The 15,782-nt window shown below is 41.1% G+C and overlaps 1 protein-coding gene across 3 annotated transcripts in view; it reads left to right on the top strand.

Moving 5' to 3' along the window:
- The window catches only part of LOC134672465 (protein split ends), a 163,174-nt gene that overhangs the window by 100,561 nt on the left and 46,831 nt on the right, over positions 1–15,782 (top strand). For all 3 annotated transcript variants that reach the window (XM_063530389.1, XM_063530388.1, XM_063530387.1), the window contains exon 3: positions 15,119–15,307. In XM_063530389.1, coding sequence (XP_063386459.1) covers positions 15,119–15,307 — 189 coding nt within the window. The remainder of the gene's footprint in view (positions 1–15,118; positions 15,308–15,782) is intronic.

Genomic DNA, 15,782 nt, shown 5'->3' with positions numbered 1-15,782 from the left:
CGCAAGATTTTCAACAATGTTCAAATTTGAGTACTGAAGTGTCATAAAATTCCTGGTTAATGAAGGATTATCCCGCTCAAATCAAAGCTCATTTAGATGTGGTATTTGGCGAGTCTTCACCTTCTTATAGCACCGTAAAAAACTGGGTAAACGAGTTTCGATTTGGCCGGGAAGCTGCCGAAAATCTGGGATATGATTAAAGACCAGTGGAAGTCCTCATTCCTGAAAATATCAACAGCGTCCAAGAGGAAGTTTCAAGTGATCGCCGCCTAAAGGTCAGAGAAATAGCAGCAAGGCTAGGGCTTTCTAATTGCACCGTCCACCGCATAATTCAATATCATCTTCACAAGAGTAAGGTCAGTGCAAGGTGGATACCTAAACTTCTATCAGCTGTTCAGAAAGAAAGACGAGTGAAATGACTTCTGAAATTTTGAAGCTCTGTGGCGAAAACCCTAAAAGCATAAAGGCCTGGCCAAACAGCCGGCGCGACGCAGCGCCGCGTCCGCGCCGCGCGACCGCGGCACATGCTAACAGGTTACCGACGTCAAACAGACTGCGTCCCGCCGGTATCACGCCCCGCTTCTGTCGCGCCCCGCGCCGCGCGGCCCCTTGCGTCCACGCGGCGCGTGCGCAGCGCTGCGCCGCGCGGACGCGGCGGCCCGGCGCGTCGCGCAAGGTCACATCAGTCGGATCGGACGTTAGGCAGCGAGCGGTGCGCCGCGTTCCCGCGCGGCCGCGCCGCGTTCGCGCGCGCGGTGAGAGCGTGTTGAGAGCGTGAGGCCGGCGCGATCCGCGCGCGTCCTGTTTGAACAGGCATCGCGTCGGCATCACGCGACGAGGACGCGGCGCTGCGTCGCGCCGGCTGTTTGGCCAGGCCTTTATTGAACGGCTGGTGACTGGAGACGAAACAATGGTGCTATATTATGATCCCGAGAGCAAACGCGAGTCGATGGATTGGCGTTTTAAAAACGAAAAGCCCCATATTAAAGCGAAGGTGCACCAGTCCACCAAAAAGCTGATGTGCACAATCTTTTGGGATTGCCATGACATCCTAATGGTCGATTTTAAATTTTAAAATTTTATTACGCTTTGATCCACAAATTTCGGGCTTCAGTAAAGGAAAAGAGGCGAGGAGAACTAGCCAAGGGGGTACTGCTGCTACACGACAATGCTCCCGTGCATACCGCCTTCGTGGCCAAGGCTGCAGTTCGCGAGTGCGGGTTGACTGAGGTCGACCATCCCCCGTATAGTCCGGACATGGCACCCAGTGACTCCTTTTAATTCCCAAACCTGAAGCAAGACTTGCGAGAAAAAATTTTTTTCATTGACGAAGACCTGAAGGCAGCCGTTTTAGGTCATTTTAAAGACAATTACTCAAAGTACTTTTAGAAAGGAATAGAGATGCTTATTCAAAGATGTCAAAAGTGTGTTGATATTAATAGCGACTATATTGAAAAGTAATAATAGTTTTATTTCGCTATCATAATAATATTTGGTTCAGGCCAGGTCATTATGGGACCCACCACGTACTTTGCTTGACAGAATTATATATCATCACCAATATGGTCAGTCAAGCATTATCGCCGACATTGTCATCGAAGTTGTCCAGGTCCAGTCATCATCAATATGGTCAGTTATTAATTAACATCGAGGTAAACATTATCCACCACGCTTCACCAAGGAGGAGTTTTGGCCGAAGGGTGTCAAGTTCCGGCGGTTCCGCGGCCGGCTCCCTGACACTGCGGGGTTGCGAACTGCATCGCAGCCATAATTGTGTTTTTAGTTTTAAGATATATTTTGTATTAATATGTATGCTAGTTTTAAGGTATTTATCTATGGGCCAATAGTTGCCTGAAAATAAATGTTTTCATTTCATTTCATTATCGCTGACATGGACACTGTAATCGACATGTTCAGTCACACATACATCCATCATCAATATCATCATGGTTATCGGACCTCTGTTAAGTACCTAGGGTTGCCAGATCGAAAGGCGCTATTATCGTGAAAAAATATAAATTATGCGGGATTTTAGGACTTCAATCGGGAAAAAAATAATTGTATTAAAAACAACGATATTTTACATTATAGCTAGACAGTTGAAATTTTCACAGACGATGTATTTCTGTTGCCGCTATAACAACAAATACTAAAAACAGAATAAAATAAAGATTTAAATGGGGCTCCCATACAACAAACGTGATTTTTGACCAAAGTTAAGCAACGTCGGGAGTGGTCAGTACTTGGATGGGTGACCGTTGTTTTTTGTTTTTTTTTTTTGCATTATGGTACGGAACCCTTCGTGTGCGAGTCCGACTCGCACTTGCCCGGTTTTATTGTATAAAAATAATAGGTATAAATTCTTTGAGATCTTGAACAAATAAAAAAAATGTCTTCTCATTATCTACCTATATTCTCAACGCGGGTCGCTCGCTCGACGACAGTTCGGAACTTGAAATTATTGTTTTATAACGTAAAGCTGTATTTTTCGAGACAGTTTTCACTTTGTCGGGAATCGGGCACACATGCTAAAAATCGGGAGAATCCCGCCAAATCCCGACCATCTGGCAACCCTATAAGTACCTAAGATCTTCCTTAGATATGTTGCAGGCAAATTGTAAGAATCCGCCGTTTACAAACTGCGTCATCAATTTATAAACGGCTTCACGTTTGTAAAATGCCAAAGGCAAATTGCAAATTGCCGAAGGCAAATAAATTGTTAGTGCGCTCAATCAATAGTGTCAACGTAATCGTGATAGTTGTCTGAGGGTGATCATGGTTTGCTTTTTTATAAATTTATATCTTATTCAATTAAACGAGCAATTCTTCTATATTTATTTATATATTTCGAGGATCTCGGAAACGGCCCTAACGATTTCGTTGAAATTTGCTGTATGGGGGTTTTCGGGGGCGAAGGGGGCGAAAAATCAATCTAGCTAGGTCTTATCCTGAAAAACGCCCATTTTTGAGTTTTTATATGTTTTCCGAGCAAAGCTCGGTCTCCCAGATATTTAACTTTTATACCACACCACCATCCTCACGCGCATTTTATCCGTGGTCCCACTGTTCTAAACAGTGTTCGCCAGTGGGTCTACGGGTAATTTATTTATACCATGGTCCCACGGGACTAAGGGCCAGTTGCACCAACCACATTTGACAGACTGATCAACGTCAGCCGGCGCGCCCCGGCGCTTTACTATGAAACTATCCATACATAAAATTTTAGCGAACTCTTTAACGATACGAACAGTTTGGTCCAACCGACCCTGTGTTTCTTTTCCAAAAACATTTCCTGTACTCCTTTTGAACGTGCCACGGGGGTAAAATTTAGTTTTGTGAATAAATAATGCTGAGGTGTTTTTCAGTAGATTTTCATCAAAAAACAATCGACGTCAAATGCCGTCTTTGGCGTCGTTGTCACTATTTTGCGTTAACGTCAATTGCCGTCTGTGGCGTTCAAAAGGTACTAGACGCAAGGCTCCTAATTCTGAGCGGTTTGCCCTTCGGTTATCTGAAGCTACCTTTTAACGAACCTAACCTACCTTATTAGATTTTATATTAGAGATTAAGTGCCATTATTTTAGAAATATAATGATTAAGTAACATTTTAAAACTGTCATCTCCATAACTTTGCAGAACTTGGTCTTTCAACTTTGAAACTTTAAAATCGAATATCTCGAAACTGTACATTTACATTATGAATTTTTAAAAAATCATAGAAAGATAAGTACTAAACTTAGAGTTCTGAATCTTGTTGCATATGAAAGAGCATGTTTTAAACTAGATCTGCGGTCGACGGCAGCTGTATATACACAAGGATATAATCTATTGATCATAATGATATAATCTATTGATCATAATGCATATACTGCCAGCTGGTAGTAACTTTGGGTTTTGCGCTGCATGCCGATGCCGCACCGAATGTGTTAAGATTCCGTCACACAGGCGCGTTTTCCGGCCAGGGCGTGTGAGCGTTTTTTATGTAAAAGCGGCGCGCCGCCCGCAAAACGCGCTTGTATGACGGAGCCTTTAATGCACACACACACGTTCGCCTTTGTACATAACATTTTTATTTTTGTTTTGTTTTTGTCCGTTTTATGTAAACCTGTTTATGTGCAATAAAGTGACATACATGACGATTGTTTGAACTTAAAACGTCGTGTTATGACTGGTTTCTATGTATTTCTATGAAATACTATTCGAATTCAGCGACGCGAACGCGAAGTCGCCGAGCCCGACCGCAGATCAATAGGTAGTGCCGCTGACGTCACGTCAGTCAGAGCGAGGTACGTGGTATGCGGTCGGGTTCGAAGCTAAGGCCCTCACCACACGAGGCGTAGGCGTGAGCGTCGCGTAAAGGCTTTTTAGACAGCGTAAAGGCTCCGTCACACAGGCGCGTATTGCGTAGGCGCGTGACCGGGGCGCGCCGCTGTTACATATAAAACGCTCACGCCCCGCTCGCTCGGAAAACGCGCCTGTGTGACGGAACCTTAATCGTTCTGTTTGCATACAAGTTCTATACGCTTACGACCGTGGTAATGAAGACAGAGATCTCCTACGCTACGCTTCGTGTGCGGACTTGTTTGTACTTGTAGCGCTCTCCTTCTACGCGCGTATTAAGGCCGAGCCACACCGGCTGTGTGTGCAGCATGCTGCGTGGCGTGCGCTGCGAGACGTGCGCAGCACCCCTGTCACACCAGGTGACGCGCACGTCTCGCAGCGCACGCCACTCAGTGTGCTGCACACGCCACGCAGGCGCACGCTGCAGCTCAGTCATGCGTGCAGTAAAATAAAATACTCCTCCGACAGTACCTATTACATCATGTTATTATAACTCCCGTTGCAAATGGAAGCAGCTCACCTAATGCCGCCATTGAAATTAGAGGAAAAAAAATGTCTCATATTTGAATCGAGATAATTGAGAGTAATTATTCACCGAAGCACAATAGTTCACAATACAACAACCTTGTTTTCCAATTGTATCGTTAATACCTAAAATCAATTTGTTCCCACAGGCCAAATTAAATTTTTATAAGACGTAATTTTTGCAATCTTTGTGCTATGTTGTAAATATACATTCGTATTAACGAACGATTTTAATTAGTTTTTCTTTTATCACTGAATACGTATTAAAAACCAGCACGCGCACCGGCCTAGTTGTAAATAAATACAAGTGAGCTGCGCGTGTACACGCACGCAGCCGGTTTGTCTCGTCGGAGCTGCGTTGCGTGCAAGTCCCGCGTACGCGCACGTCACGCACACGTCACGCAAGCGGTGTGTCCTCTCTTATGAGTTTTCATATTCTACAACGCAGCGGGACGCGTACGTGCACGCGCACGTCACGCACACGCATCCGGTGTGGCTTGGCCTTTAAGGCCTGTGCACACCGGCTGCGTGTGCGTGACGTGCACGTGCGCGTGCGGCGTTGTAGTATACAGATCCTTATGAGAGATGGCACACCGCTTGCGTGACGTGTGCGTGTGCGGCTCCAACATTTTAGCGCACGCACACGCGCACGTCACGCACACGCAAGCCGGTGTGGCTCGGCTTTTAAGATACGCTTACGCGTTTCTTACGCTTCGTGAGCTGAGGGCAAAGAATATAATACTCACTAGGAGAAGAACGGTAACTCCATACAAAAAAATGTCCCCAACCGTTTATACGTTTATACTACTGGCGCCCTCGATGTGTACCAATGGAACTAAAGTTAACAACCGGTTTAGCCTGGCGGGTATTGGTATTATAGGTATATAGTAATTATGTTGATAAACATATTTGTTATCTTCATATCACGAAATATATGAAAGATGCAAATATTACCCCTTATTTGTGGTATTATCTATTGATTTAAATAAAAGGCATATTTATGTTTATAACATTGTACAGTCAGCAGCAGATATACCTGAGCGGGCAAGGTGTCCAAGAAAACATATACACTTCAATCGTCAAAAAAATAAGGACATCGAAGTTGTCATTTTAGCGTAGGCTTTCAGTTCGTCACATATATCTTAACTTCTGAGTGTTTCTTTAACACATACACCCTTATTTAATCACAATGACAATAACGGTTAAAAAGTCAGTGGTATCTAAGCACTCAAATTCAAGCTGCTGTCATTAATACCTACACGCACTGCCAATCACGTACGTCAGCAGCCAGGGTGCCACCAGTTGCTAAGCAGTTGTTATTTCAATGGTAACTAAGCATCAAAGTTTTATCAGTTTAACTTAAAAAAAAATACTGTAGCAGCTACGAATTGACACCTCCTTTCTTAAAGAAGTATTTTATCGTCAAGTGTCAAACTTAGACAATAAATAAGTAGGTTCTGAGTATTATATTCTTTGGTAGGTTCTACGAGAATGATCGGTTTTTTATTTTAACTGTCATAGGCGGCCGTTCTTCCAAACCGTAGAGCATATTATATGTTAATATATTTATTTAGCCCGCTTATTGTACTAAATATACTATATAGTACTAAAATACGATGCTCCGAATCGATCAAAGAACGAAGGAGAAAACAATAGAATTGAAACGTAACACGTTCACTGTCCCAATCTGACATGTAAACCTTATGAGGATAGCCGTGGCCCCACGTGAGAAGCACGGGCAGTAAAGGTGTTAAGCATATCCAACTATGACTCCTCTCTTTATTTTGTTGGAGGAATGACGAATTTTGTTTTTACAACTTAGCAGAGAGGATAGAGTATACGGAGTTATATACAGTATGTATCAGAACGAAAGGCCAAGAAAGAGACCCATTAATGTTTAGGTCATACTGAGCAACTTTTACTATGGGACCAACCCCGAAACCCCGGAAAAAAATTTACTCTCCCATAGAAAATTTCAACATCAGACCAGCAAAATGTATAAAACTTCCAATTATTTTTCCGCGTTATCGGGGTTGGTCCCATAGTAAAAGTTGTCCAGTATGATCTAAACATTAATGGGTCTCTTTCTTGGCCTTTCGTCCTGATACATACTGTATATCTTTGAACTTATTGTTAGTATAACCTAGCAGTAAACATCAAATGGCATTCGGCACAGGAGTAATCTAAGGAACGCCCACTGCGGGTTCAAACCTACAACGTCCTGTTAGAAAGTCGTACATACGCTACATGTGACATAATATCTTCAAAAAACATATAAACTTATGCGAAATTAATATAAAACCACAAATTAATAATAAAAATGAAACCAAAAAAAAAAGCTGTAATTTCTAGGTGCGTCCGACTGAGATTTGAACCCGCGGTCTCTGCTTTGAAAAGCAAACGCCTTAGTAACAAGACCACAACGTGCCTTGACAATTGGCTCTAAATTCGGCTTCAGTTAGCTTTCGCTATGTGTCACTCATTCGTTTTGATGATAATTCTATTCAATAAAAGAAATAGTTTGCAGTAAGTTGACTGACAGACCACTGTCAATGGTTGAAGGGCAAAACGTGAGATAGATGTATGTGATGACAAGACTGTACTGCTTTCGATGATTGTCAAAACGCTTTACCTGAAATTAGCATAGCTATTATTCATTCAATATACGACCATACATGTATGCTTTAAACGTCTATTTTTCCATATTGTTCAGATATATTTGACACGTTGACCGCTTAGATACCAGTGGTTTTTTGACAGCTAAGGTATCAATGATTTGTTGTAAGTGTAGAAATTAATGAATAGCGACTGTTAAGATATTTGTGACATGTTGAGCGCTCACAAGTAAATGCTACCATGACAGTCAACAACTTTTTGACAGTTTAAACGTTTACCTCTCTTTGAGCACCTGGAGTGTATAGCGACTTCTGCTGCTGACTGTATTGTTTTACATATAGAAATATACACTGAAAATTAAACCCTGACAACTTAATAAAAATAGACATTAATAAAGCGCATTCACAAAGTTTTCAGTATTATACAAATAACATTAGGCATACCTACCTGTGGTAACTAAACGCTGTTTCCCCCCCCCCCCCGCCCTCTCTCTCTTGGGGAATAGACAGTGTACGACTAAGGTGTTTCTCTTACCATTTAATAGAATAAATAATAGATAACAGACCCAGTATTTGGTATTAATTAATTACCAGCTACAAATACACCCCCATCGAGCATCCCGACATTACACTGGCGACGAGAAGCTTACGAATCGACGTGAAACTGTATGTATTTCAACATCTCGCAAATAGAGGTTATCTACATATTTCAATTCTTAAAACGTCACCACGGAGCAGTGGACAGTAATGTGAAGAAACCGGTCGGTAAAGCAGAGCATAGATTCCAGCAATATCAAAACGCAAACGTCAAACGCCACTATACGTCATATGTCACAACTCTGTCTGTCATCTTAATTGCTACTACGTACAACTGAAGCTCAACAACAAATTTAGTAATAATCGACAATGTCCCTTGAAGAATTGCAATTAAAAATTGCAAGTGGCCAAACGTCGTGGATTCAGGAGCTACCAAAAGATACCTTGTCACAACTCATAAAACAATTAGAATTAACGACAGGCCCAAATCCGACTATCGACGAATTGCGGAAAGTGCTTCGGGAACACGTAAAAACAAGCAAAATTAAAATGACACACCAGTCAACGCTCCCTATTACGAGCTTAGAAAATTTCAGTGGCGGAAATTGGAGGAGTTACGAGGAACAACTCAATTGTTACATGTTATTGCACGATATCTCGGATGACAAAAAGGTTCCGCTTTTGATAACAAAATTAACAAGTAACGTTTATGACACATTGTCAGGGTTATGTGCTCCAAATATACCAAGTAAAAGTACATATGAGGAGCTATGTAAAAAACTGCAAGAATTTTACCACCCCAAAATAAATCTTGCAGTGCGCAGAGCGAGATTCATGGACAGGAAGCAAGAAGAAGGAGAAACGATAAAGGAATACCTGTTAGCTGTTCGCAAACTGGCTAAAGACTGTGATTTCAAGGATGTAGATGAACATTTAAAAGAAAGACTGTTGAATGGCGTCCACAATGAGACAATCAGATATGAAGTTTTGAAGATGGCCGATGCGACCCTGGCAAAGTTAACAGCAGTTGCGGAGACAGCAGAGATGGCTTTTAAACTATCAGCCAAGCCAGTTGATGTGTTCAAGCTCTCAACAGATCGCGGGAAAGTGAGTCTACAGCCTCAAAAAAAGCGTCAACAACAACAGTCAAAGTGCCTGTGCTGCGGCAAGATAGGACATTGGAAGGACCAGTGCACCTTGCGTTTTAAGTACTGTTCGGAATGTGGCAAGAAGGGACACATTTTTAGGCTATGCCCCCTAAAGAAACCAAGCCTAAAAACTGTGGTTTGCTCCGAAGAAAAAGAAGAAGATGTTTGTGAAACCAATGAACTAGATGATATGTATCAGACACTTAATTTGGGATTAAGTTATTTAAAAAAATACCACCTATGTTTTTAAAACTAAAAATTGAAGGGATTCCATTTGATTTTGAAGTGGACACAGGGTCAGATATAACTACAATAAATATAGGAGACAGAAACAAATTTTTCCCACAAATCAACATAGAAAACTCTAAAATGACTATGATTAATTTTGACCAGTCCATTTCAAAGCCAATTGGATTATTAAAAAAATTGAATGTGATATTTAATGATTCAAAATTTGAGGATATGACCCTCATAGTGGTAGAAGATGGGTTACCAAGGGTTATAGGAAAAGATTGGTTAAAAAAACTAAATTTATGGCCACTCAAATTACAACAAAATATTAATGTATGTACTAATGTTCCATCTAAACAGGCCTATATAGATAAAATAAAAAACGAGTTCCCTATTGTATTCGAACCGGGCTGGGGTAATTTTAAAAAGGCAAATATAACCCTAAAACTAAAACCAAATGCCAAGCCAAAATTTTTGCCAGCAAGAAATGTGCCTTTTGCGTTAAAGTCCAAAGTTGAAAACGAAATCAATAGACTATTAGCAAATGGTCGTATTGCACCAATAGAGTTTAGCGAATGGGGTACACCAGTGGTACCAGTGATGAAGGGTGATGGCTCAGTGCGCCTCTTTGGGGACTATAAAGTAACTTTGAACCCTAACCTAGAAATAGATAATTTCCCTCTCCCGACAATAAATGACATACTGTCAAATTTTGAAGGAAATAGTTGTTTTTGTGAGCTAGATTTGAAAGAAGCTTACCTTCAAGCACCACTTGATGAAAATTCACAGGAATTAACTACATTACATTATTAATTTTTTATTACACTTTACAAACAGATACACTACACTTTACACACGGCATTTTACACAGATTTCTAACTTGTATTCATACATTTCTTCACGGTTAATTAATACGCTTTCCAGATGCGTTATGACTCGGTTCCTTCTGAACCCACTAAAGCTGTATAAATTTCACCCTGGCTGCTTCAACAGCCATTGCTCCGCATTTAACACATTTTCTATGTGCATTGCTGTAATCTATGTAGGTACAGACTTACAGTCTTAAGGTGGTTCGCTTTTCATACAAAATTCAATCAAAGCTCATTAAGTAACTACACACTATTAGTACACAAATATTTCCGCATTTATCTTCTTTCGAATATTCGTTTGCGCGAAATTAACAGGAAAACAATGTTTCATACAGAAATCATGCAAAAATCATAGTTAACTTTTCATCAATTTTACGTATGTGTGTGTCACAAATGTCGTGTACAGATACATTTGCGACGTTGCCATACCATTTCCGACGTTGCCGGGCCGACCACGGCTCGAATTTGGAGTGCCGTCATGTTTAGTGCAATTTTGTTGACACTGATATTTGACAGGTAGTTAATTGACCTAAGCGAGAAGTTCGTCAGCTTAGCTAAGAACTATCATGGTGTGTTATGCAAACAGTCACTTTTTTGCTTGCAAACGGAAGATTCCCGGTTCGATCCCCAGTCATTGTATGCTGGAACATAACTTTTTGTATTTTTGTTACACCTAAATTTCGTATTGTTTTTTTATTTTTATTTAATTTTTCTTATTATCATAAATCGATTATTAAGTATGGGCTACACGTATTCTTTTATTTTTACAAAGATAATTAGAAATTATACTCTTCCTAATCTCTCTGATTTTTACAATCAGGACATCCTCACTGCAATAAAAACCGGGCAAGTGCGAGTCGGACTCGCGCAAGAAGGGTTCCGTGCCATAATGCAAAAAAAAAAACAAAAAAAGGCAAAAAAAAACGGTCACCCATCCAAGTACTGACCACTCCCGACGTTGCTTAACTTTGGTCAAAAATCACGTTTGTTGTATGGGAGCCTCATTCAAATCTTTATTTTATTCTGTTTTTAGTATTTGTTGTTATAGCGGCAACAGAAATACATCATCTGTGAAAATTTCAACTGTCTAGCTATTACGGTTCGTGAGATACAGCCTGGTGACAGACGGACGGACGGATGGACGGACGGACAGCGAAGTCTTAGTAATAGGGTCCCGTTACCCTTTGGGTACGGAACCCTAAAAAGAAGTGTATAAAATTTCATGTGGTTAAAAATAATGGATTTTGTCTATGAATGAAAAACACAATTATTACTATAGTTTGTTTTTTTAGCATTAGAAATAAGGTAAACAATTTTGACGTGTCTTTTAATTGAAAAACACATTTTAAAAATAAGTTACGGCAAATATGTAACAATTATAAATCTAATACGATCATTTATATTCTTCTGCTTTCATAAGTAATCGTTTTTGATTTTTAAAAAACCTGATAACACTGAGTATGTGGGGGAAGCGCTGCTGGCCTAGCGGAAAGCAATTCGGAGGTCGCGGGTTCTAACCCCGGCTCGTACCAATGATTTTTCGAACTTTTGTACGAAATAGCATTTGATACCTATTTATACACCGATACCTATTTTTCGGTGAAAGAAAACAATGTGAGGAAACCGGACTAATCCAAATAAGTTTACTCTCTGGGTTGGAAGGTCAGGGCAGTCGCTTTCGTAAAAACTAGTGCGCATGCCAATTCTGGGATTAGTTGCCAAGCGGAGATTGAATATCTGGGAGACCGACCAAACCTTACAAAACATAAAAACTCAAAAATGCGCGTTTTCTCATAGACCTAGCTAAGAGATCAAACCCCTTATAGCAAATTTCATCGAAATCGTTAGAGCCGTTTCTGATACCATCCAAATATATAAATAAATAATTATATATCTAATAATTGCTCGTTTAAAGGTAAGATAACACAAAGGAGAAACAAAAAGAAATTACCTACTCGCACCAGTCTTGAACCCCAATCCTCTTGCACGTATTTCCACGAACATACCGTTACGCTATTGCAACATACTTACGTTGTGTGAAATTGTCTACTACAAGGATCACGGAAACACTGTTTGCATGTGTGAGTAATAGTAGGAAAAAGCGTGACAGCAACACTCCGTCGAATTAAAAAGGTGGTTTTTGCACAATGAAGTATTCAATGTTTATTTTAATAGTTCAATATTTACTTAAAGAGTGCGCGAAACATACTTTTAAGTATACAAATACCAAGACCATTTCACAAAAAAATTAAATCTGAAATTTTGCAAAAGTGGTGCCTTCTAGCGAGAGTTAAGTTTTGAGTAACCTAGGCGAACCACCTTAAGTGGTTGTACCGCTACGTTGTATTTATTATTTAAAGATTTAATAAATAAAATGTTCGTTATGAACTTTAACCACAGCAGTTGGACAGAGTCATTGACAAATATATTTTTTTATTATGGTGGATGATTATGCAATAAAACTTTGATTTTATGAAAAGACGCATTGTATTATTACTTTTCACACACATTTATACTGTGAATCGACACAATAACTAATTTTCAGTTTTATTGTAAAGGAAAGCGAACTAGCTTGAGCGGCCATTTTTGCAAGAGCGAAAAGCACAGATAAAATATCTTTGTCATAGATCTAGGCCGAGCTGTTTGAGGTTTCAAATTAAACTATTTCCACTATAAATGGCAAATTAACGCTCAAACAAAGCAAATATTCATTATAAAACTTAATCGCGTGTAATTAAGTTTTAAGCATTTTGAGTCCCGTTTTATGATTAATTATGTATAAAATTCGTGATAATTTAAATCAGAGTTGGGAGCAATGTTGCTGTAGAAAAATGTTTTTATTTTTATTACTCGCAACTTTTTCTCGGAGGCCAACGCACACATAGAAGCTTCAGGCGCACACATGCGCAATTATTTGGGGACATAACTTTCTTAGGAAGTGAACAGGCCTTGGCTGAGGGCCTAACACAGCGAAAAACGCGGCGACACGAAGTCGGGCTCGGCGACGGGTTCCAATTTGTACCTTTGTAACCTGTGATAAAACAACGCAATTTTGTTTTGGTTTGTTAAAATTGCCTCGTTGAAACAAAGTAACAGATTGTAGGTACCAAAATTGAATTTTTGACGAAAACTTGTTCTTTTCAACCACCATCTATTGCTACATTTCCGAACAGTACCTATAGTTCGTTTTTTTTAGCATTAGAAAAAAGGTAAACAATCTTGATGTGTCTTTTAATTGAAAAACACATTCTAAAAATAAGTTACGGCGAATATGTAACAATTATGAATCTAATACGATCATTTATATTCTTCTGCTTTCATAAGTAATCGTTTTTGATTTTTAGAAAGCGTTTTTTAATTAAAAGACATGTCAAGATCGCTTACCTTCTTGCAAGTTCTTTCTAATGCTAAAAAAACGAACTATAGCGGGAAATAGTGTGCAAAGTATGTCATTATTAATTGCAAGTTCCGACTGTTCCGAGATGTCTTTTATGAGCCATATTAGGCTTGCCCCGGCCGGGCGTGCGCGGCTGAACGCCCTGAACGGGCCCGCGATGGGTCCGCGGCACGAGTGTGAGACGCCCGCGCACGCACGGCCGCACGCTCCCACCGTGTGTGCGCACACAAGAAAGAACTTGCTCACATTCTTCAAGTTCTCCAGAACGATCTTGATTAGATACTCTGCCATCTTGGATTGAAGTCCAGTGCTGGACATGGGAGGATGGGAGGGAGGCCTAGGGTTGCCAGATGGTCGGGATTTGGCGGGATTCTCCCGATTTTTAGCATGTGTTCCCGATTCCCGACAAAGTGAAACTTGTCCCGAAAAACAGCTTCACGTTATAAAACAACAATTTCAAGTTCCGAACTGTCGCCGAGCAAGCGAACTGACGTAGTGCCAATAATGTAAAATATCGTTGTTTTTAATATAATCACTTTAATATTAATGTATTTTTTTTTCCGAATAAAGTCCCAAAATCCCGAAAAATAGATATTGTTTCCCGATATTAGCGCCTTTCGATCTGGCAACCCTAGGGAGGCCCCGAAGATTTCCATTATGCCGGTGCTGCCTGTTTCACATGGCTTCTTACGATTTTGACCAGATCGCTGGTCCGCCTTTTTCGGGTTTGATTGGCAGATACATATTAGCAACAATAGCTCATATTTTCAAATAATTTATTATTTATTAAGTGCAAATTCGTAATCAGTACGGTATTGCAAGAGGGGCTTTAGTTTTTTACCCTTTGCGCAATTCGATCAAAAATTTAAAATCCGAAGGCTTATTTTTAAAATATCATAGAGATATGATATTATAAGTCTACTTGAGGAGTATTTTATTAAACATGGAAACTATGATGTCACTGATAAAAGCTTAATGCACACACGCGGCGGGAGCCGGGCCTGCGCGGGCTTCGACGGGCGTGTGCGGGCGTGAGCGTGACCGTGACCAACGGACCCGCGGCGCAGTGTGAATGCTTGGAGGCGGGTCCTACGTAGTCCGTATTAAGGTCCATTTTAGGGCGCGGAACCGGTTGTGCGCGAGTCTGAGAGGGCGTGCGCGGGTCAGGCGGGTTGTATTTTATTACAACTAAAAATTGGACCTTAGTACACACTACCTACGTCGGACCTGCCGCCGAGCACTCACACCGCGCCGCGGGCCCGCCGCTCGCCCGCTTGGTCACATCACGCGCACGCCTGCGCACGCCCGCTCCCGCCGTGCGTGTGCATTAAGCAAAAATGAAGTTTTCTCAACATTATACATATACTGCCAGTATTTCAGTACTTATTACCGTTAATGCTGTCGCGTTCTGTATCGTTAGACAATCACTAGAATGTGTTGCTGTTTCTATTCCAGGGGCGGCGAAGATAGCACTAGCAACCCGTGTGCGATTGTGGCGACGGCGGCTGCCCCGGCGAACTGGCGGGGCACCAACGACAGCGCGACGGACTATTGCCGGCGCGGCAACACGCCAGTCACATACGGCAGGTACCAGCGGAAAAATTCTACCGCGCCCTACAACACGCCTCCTTCTAACGTTGAAAGGTAACGTCGGTTCTTTTAGAAACACACAATACTATCATGGCTGAGCCATAAACTATTCGATGCTTATCGGTAGCTCGGCACAATTACAAATTTTATATTTAGCATTTCCCATCAGCTCGACGCGACGCGCGTGTAGTTTAGGCCCTCAGCACACGGCGTCGAAACATAAGAGCCGCGCAAGCGTAATATGTAATTACTAGAGATGCAACGGATAGTTGTTTGGCCGGATATCGGATACCGATACCGGATACCGGCCGCAGAATATTCGGCCAGCGGAACTATACCTACATTTCGGTTTTTCATCAGGTGCACATTCTGCAGGTTTGACCTGTTTCCTAGTAAACGTTCGCGCGGACTCATTTCTAGGTTCGAAATGAGTGCGTGTGCAAGTCAGTGGAATTATTAAATTGTTTTAAAATAATAAACAAGTACGATTATGACCGTGTCTGTTTCTTAAATCCAATTTGTTTACTCC

This window comes from Cydia fagiglandana, chromosome 17 (genome assembly GCF_963556715.1).
Source record: "Cydia fagiglandana chromosome 17, ilCydFagi1.1, whole genome shotgun sequence".
Classification (NCBI taxonomy): domain Eukaryota; kingdom Metazoa; phylum Arthropoda; class Insecta; order Lepidoptera; family Tortricidae; genus Cydia; species Cydia fagiglandana.
The sequence above is the reverse complement of the archived record's forward strand: the minus strand, read 5'-3'. Positions and strand labels throughout refer to the sequence as shown.